General features: G+C 36.8%; 1 protein-coding gene across 1 annotated transcript in view; it reads right to left on the reverse strand.

Annotated features, from left to right (window-relative positions):
* The window catches only part of LARS1 (leucyl-tRNA synthetase 1), a 70242-nt gene that overhangs the window by 17293 nt on the left and 46232 nt on the right, over positions 1-6717 (reverse strand). Inside the window, exons 23-25 of the mRNA XM_059417840.1 lie at positions 3145-3328; positions 2011-2101; positions 531-671 (exon numbers count right to left, since the gene is read on the reverse strand). Coding sequence (XP_059273823.1) covers positions 531-671; positions 2011-2101; positions 3145-3328 — 416 coding nt within the window. The remainder of the gene's footprint in view (positions 1-530; positions 672-2010; positions 2102-3144; positions 3329-6717) is intronic.

Below are 6717 nucleotides of genomic sequence, written 5' to 3' on the forward strand. Positions count from 1 at the left end.
CCTAGGAGAAATAATTACATTTATCCTCACAGTAAGGATGCTAATATAATATCCCTGAATATGAAGCCCTACATATGCCAGAAATTTTATATAAAACAAAAATATATGCAAATATACACTTCCCTCTTTGTTTATAAGCTGCTCCTAACAGTCGTTTATTTCTCTCAATATTTTCACCTTAACAGTTGGAAAACAGTCTTAGTTACATAGTATTCAAATCAAATGTATTTTTAAAATATATTCAAATGTATTTTAACATTTTCTAACAAGAATTAGGTGATAAACAAAATGCAGTCACGTGGTTTTAAAATACTTCCATTGTGTGTATATAAATAAAGACACATACTCGGTAAGCCCATCTAAACAGGAGCGGTTTCAGTACAACCTGTTGTAATAATTAGGAGATGACAGATCCAACATTACTCCTGAAATATCATTTTCAGTCTTTTCCTCTTAAGTAACATCATTATTGTATTTATTTAATAAGGCCATATCAAACAGCCCACAACATCTCAACCACATACAGGTACCTTTCCCAGGAGTGTCCAGATGTGCTCACACAAGTGTGGACAGAATGGAGCCAAGAGAAGTGTCTGAACTTCAATAAAGCGGAACACAAGGTCTCTGTGCATCCCTTCTATGGCCAATTCACGGTATTTATCTTTCGCAGCCTGCAAGATTTGAAATTATTTGCCATTTTTCTCCCCATACTTCTTTAAAATAAAATTAAAAGAACAAAAATCCAGTGCCTCTATTTTAATGCATTTTTAAGCTTTTAGTCTTTCAAAATTCCATAATGAATTCTCATAAAGGTTTTACTTCATTTTTTTAAAGTAATCTCTACACCCAATGTGGGGCTTGAATCTACAACCTCAAGATCAAGAGTCAAAAGCTCTACAAATGGGCTAGCCAGGCCCCTGGTTTTTCCACATTTTTAACAACTTGCAATTAAATGCATATCAATCCTTGTTAAAGGATATTATGGTTTTATATTAATGACTCTCAAGAAAAATGGTTTTTTTTTTTTTAAAGATTTTATTTATTTATTTGACAGAGAGAGATCACAAGAGGCAGAGAGGCAGGCAGAGAGGGGTGGGGAAAGCAGGCCCCCTGATGAGCGGAGAGCCCCATGCGGGGCTCTATCCCAGGACCCTGAGATCATGACCTGAGCCACTGAGCCATCCAGGTGCCCCAAGAAGACCTTTTCTAACAGACATAGAAGTTGTGTATTAAGGGCTGATGATACCCTCAACAGCCTATAAGAAAGATATTAAGTATCGAAAAAAGGCTATAAATAGGACAATTGCTATGTTCAGCACTTATCCTTATTTAACCACATCTATGAAAACCAAGTTACATAAATCCCAATGTGATATTTTACAAAACTAATTGAGGAAACCTACATTTTTTTTTAAGCCCTTGAACTGCCAAACTCGAGGAAACACTGACACCTTGTGGAAAACATCAGAAAATGCTTGATTTCAAACAAGGGGTAATCAATTACAATTTTGCTTTATGTTTTATCAATTTAAAAATGTTCTCCTGGGGGCACCTGGGTGGCTCAGTCCATTAGGCATCTGCCTTCAGCTCAGTCATGATCCCAGGGACCTTGGATAGAGCCCCGTGTCTGGCTCCCTGCTCAGGAGGGAAGCCTGCTTCTCCCTCTTCCTTCTCCTGCTCCCCGTTTGGGTTCTCTGTCAAATGAATGGATAAAATCTTTGAAAATTAAAAAAATAAAAATGTTTTCCTGGAAAATGTGGCTGACTTTTAGACTTAACCTCTTTACTGACTCATAGCTGAACTATGAAACAAAAAGATTTATATTAAATAAATACAACAGAGAATCAAAGAAAATTATTTAAAACCACAATTCACTGAATAATTTAAAAACTGCTTGGCAATATTTTCAGTCTCCATTCTAGATGAATTAACATTACAGCAGAGGGGAAAAGGGTGAAATACATCACAGCCACACTGATGTACTTTATAGCCACTAAAAGAAGAGCCTACCTGAAACTCAAAAAACCCTGTTTTCAAAGCTTCTTTAAACATCATCTTTTCATAATTTTGATCTGTTTTTATAATTCCTGCATTCATCTCACTATAGAACAGGGAAAAAAAGGTTACTGAGTTTAATGGCAAGTACACAAAGATATAAAAAACTGCCACATATACTAGTCAACAGTAAAACAGGAACGCCTGAAACATTTAAAACTGCTCAACCACAAAACCACTTAACCACAACACAGTTAACAATGTTCTTGCCTAAAAATTTCTGGATGGAAACTTTACTAGGAAGCCCAAAATGCAACATGAAAACAGCTTAACAAAGGTGGTCAAGTTTACTTGCTGCATTTAAACAAGTGACATTGAGTATTAAAAAAATTTTCTCTTGCTACCAAAGGCCCTTCATAATTTAGCCTAATCTGGCCCCAAAGTGTCTGATCTACTCTACCCTTCATGTACTGTACCCCAAATAAATATCATATCTTTCCATGGCTTTCTCCTCTCCCTGTAAAAATCTATTCTTCAAGAAACCCAGAATGCACATGCCATCTCCTGTAAATTCCCTCCATCCCTATAACTACATTTGCAATGGGTTCAATGAATGATTTCTTCTGCTGAACTAGAGTGAAGAATCAAGTCCCATTCACCTTTTAAACAGCAGTTCTTAAGATGGCTCCTGATACAAAGGTGATGATAAGTGTTTTTTAAAAGAAAAAAAATTGGCATTTCTCTTTTTCTCCTAATCTATTTTTCATTTAACCATTCTGTCCTCTAATGCAGGAGAGCAAGGTAAAGTGTCTATGAGCAAGGGCTTTGGAGAAAGAAGCAAATTCATAACCCCCAACTGGAATTACTAGCTTTGAGGCATTTAATAAAATATTTAATTTTTCTAAGCTTCAATTTCTTTAACTATAAAATAGGGAGAATAATAGCTTTATCATATAAGCTGTGAAGCTAAAATCAGATAATGGATGCAAAGTGCTTAGCAGAGTACCTAGAACAAATAAAATGAATTGTAATGAATAGCAGCTATTATTAACATCTAATTTATTTTAGGAGGAAAGGAAAAAAGAAAACTTAAAAATGCAGGAAGACTAGGCAACTCTAAAGTACCACGGGCTGGAGTCGGCAGATTACCTGGCAAAAACTCTGTCATTGAAGGTGCTGGCAGGCCCACTTCTCAGGCTGTCCCAGTTGGCCAGCATTTCTTTCACCCACTCCAACCAGGTGTACAGACGGAGGATCCCTGCATCAGCCATGGCTTCCACGAAGTTAGCATCTTCAACAGTGTCACCAGCATCAGCCAGAGCCAAACGCATTCCTGGAGGAGGAGGAGGAGGACAAAGAAGCAGAAGCAGAAGAAGAGGGTGATCAAGTGATGATTTTAAAATGTGGTTAGTGACTATCAACGATGTGTCCAACCAGGTATACTGCAAAACCTACATCAAAATTAAGAAATAGCAGATGCTTTACGGGACTGCCATGGATCAACAACAAAAATAAGAGCCACCAAAAGTAGGATCCACAGAGTTGTTCAAATCTGGGAATCACCTATGTATTGATTTGCATATACTTAGCATCAAAATGTGTTTCTTCCAGGCAACTGGTTGAGTTAATGAGATAAAGTGGTCCTGAATGAAGGAGAGTAAGAAAATGATAAACTGGAAATACAGATCCCTATCAACATCTCAGCCTCATTTAGAGGCAGCAAAATATTTTAATGCATGAGAGAACATGCTGGTGCCTTACATATACAAAAATATATTTAATTTCTTCTTTCTAAAAGCAGGTACTGCTAAGTTTTCTAATAAAATTGTACTTTTGTAACCAAAATCTTCCATTCTAAAATATTGAAAAAAAAAAAACCTAATTGAAGTACAAGACAACCTTACAAAGGGACACTATATTAGGGCAAAGGAGTGTGGAAAACTCTTTACATTTCAATATGGAGTGATCTCAAATATGAACTGTTAAGTGATAAAGGAGAAGTTCAGAAGAGTGTATTTTTTTTTTTTAAAGATTTTATTTATTTATTCGACAGAGAGAAATCACAAGTAGGCAGAGAGGCAGGCAGAGAGAGAGAGAGGAGGAAGCAGGCTCCCTGCTGAGCAGAGAGCCCGATGCGGGACTCGATCCCAGGACCCTGAGATCATGACCTGAGCCGAAGGCAGCGGCTTAACCACTGAGCCACCCAGGCGCCCCCAGAAGAGTGTATTGCTTTCTACCATCTGCGCCTAAAGGGGGGAGATGAGAATATGTAACATTAAGTTATGGATGGATTAAATATGCTTTATAATACGCAAGAAGCTCAAAACATTTCATATGTTTTTACTTGAAATAATTTTATACTTAAAGGTCCAGAGACAGCAAGAAAATAGACATAAATAATTTAACAATCTTCTCTAATGTTAACAACTTACATAACCATGGTTTCAAAACCAGAAACTAACATTAGTACAATACTATTAACTAAACTGTAGACCTTATTCAAATTTTACCAGTTTCTCTTCTAATTCCTATTTCTGTTGTAGGATCCAATCCAGAAAACTGCCTTACATTTAATCATTTTATCTTCTTGGTCTCCTCAAATCTGTGACAAGTTCCTCAGTCTTTGTCTTTCATGACCTTGACATTTTTGAGGAGTACTAGTCAGTTATTTAACAGAATTTCTCCAAACTTGGTTTGTCTCATGTTTTTTCATGATTAGACTGAGCCTATGAACCTCCGGCAAGAATATCACTAAAGTGATGCTGTGTGTCCTCTCGGGACATCACTATCAGGGAGGTGCATGACATCGATAGGACTTATTACTGGTGTTGCAAGCTTTCGTCACTTAGGTAGTCAAGTTTTCTCAACTGTGAACAGTTTTTCCTTTTGTGATTAAAAAAAAAATCTTGGCAGAAATACTCTGAGAATATACAAACATCTTGTTTCTTCCAGAAACATACACCCATTGATTTTGGCAACCATTGGCAGATCTCGCCCGTTAACAATTATTTGTGATTTCTGCCTAATGGTGATTTTGTATTTCAGTCAATCTTCATACATTTATTAATATGAATTCTTCTGAAAGGAAAAGCTGTCCCTAAACCCCCACTTATTCATTTATAAAACTATTATTTAGATCAGTCTGAACTCACAAATATTCAACCTATTCACTGGGTTACAATCCAACACTACCATTTATTCCTTAAATTGTTCTAGCTTGGATAATTGAGAGCTCCTTCCAGTTAGCTCCTGTACTTTTTTTTTTTTAATCACTGAGTGCTCATCATAACAAGTACATCCCTTAATCCACATCATCTATTTTGCCCATCCCCTCACCCACTCCCCTCTGGTAACCATCAGTTTGTTCTCTATCGTTAAGAGTCTCTTACGTCTTCTTTCCCCTCTCATTTTCCACAGCCCCCTCTCTGGTCATATAGTCATCTGTTTTGTTTCTTAAATTCCACATGAATAAAATCATATGGTAATTTGTCTTTCTCAGACTTACTTCACTTAGTATTATACTCTCTAGCTTTATCCACGTGGTTGCATATGGCAAGATTTCTTTCTTTTTATGGCTGGAAAATATTCCAGTGTGCATGTGTGTATACATATATCATCTTTATCCATTCATCAATCAATGGACACCTGGACTGCTACCGTATCTTGGCTATTATAAACAATGCTGCTATAAATATAGGGGTGCATGTATCCCTTCGAATTTAGTGTTTTTATGTTTTTTGGGTAAATACCCAGTAATGTGATTACTGGATCATATGGTAGTCCGATTTTTAATTTTTGAGGACCCTCCATACTGTTTTCCACAGTGGTTGAACCACTTTCCATTCCCAACAACAGTGTACAAGGGTTTCTTTTCTCCACATCCTCACCAACACCTGTTGTTCCTTGTGTTTTCAATTTTAGCCATTCTGACAGGTGTAGGTGGTATCTCATTGTTTTGATTTGCATTTCCCTGATGATGAGTGATGGTGAGCAGCTCTTCATGTGTCTGTTGGCCATCTGAATGTTTTCTTTGAAGCAATGTCTGTTCATATTTTTTGCCCATTTTCTAATTGGATTATTTGTTTCCTGGTGTTGAGTTCTACAGGTTCTTTATGTATTTTGGATATTAACCCTTTATTAGGTATGATTAGCAAATATCTTGTCCCATTCTGTAGGTTACCATTTAGTTTTCTGGATTGTTCCCTTCTTTGTGCAGAAGCTTTTTATTTTTATTTTTATGTAGTCCCAATAGTTTATTTTTGTTTCTCTTGCTTTGGGGAATCTATCTAGAAAAAAATTGTTATGGCCAATGTCAGAGAAATTACTGCCTATGCTCTTTTCTAAGATTTTTATGATTCAAGATCTCACATTTAGGTCTTTAGTCCATTTTGAATTTATTTTTGTGTCTGATGTAAGAAAGTGGTCCAGTTTCATTCTTTTGCATGCTGCTATTCAATTTTCCAAACACCATTTGTTTAAGAGGCTATCTTTTTCTCACTGGATAGTCTTTCTTGCCTTGTAGAAATAAAAAAAATTTTTTTAAGATTTTTATTTATTTATTTATTTGACAGATCACAAGTAGGCAGATAGGCAGGCAGAGAGAGAGGAGGAAGCAGGCTCCCTGCTGAGCAGAGAGCCCGATGCGGGACTTGATCCCAGGACCCTGAGATCATGACCTGAGCTGAAGGCAGAGGCTTTAACCCACTGAGCCACCCAGGCAGG

This window comes from Mustela nigripes, chromosome 12, assembly GCF_022355385.1.
Source record: "Mustela nigripes isolate SB6536 chromosome 12, MUSNIG.SB6536, whole genome shotgun sequence".
In the NCBI taxonomy this organism is placed as follows: domain Eukaryota; kingdom Metazoa; phylum Chordata; class Mammalia; order Carnivora; family Mustelidae; genus Mustela; species Mustela nigripes.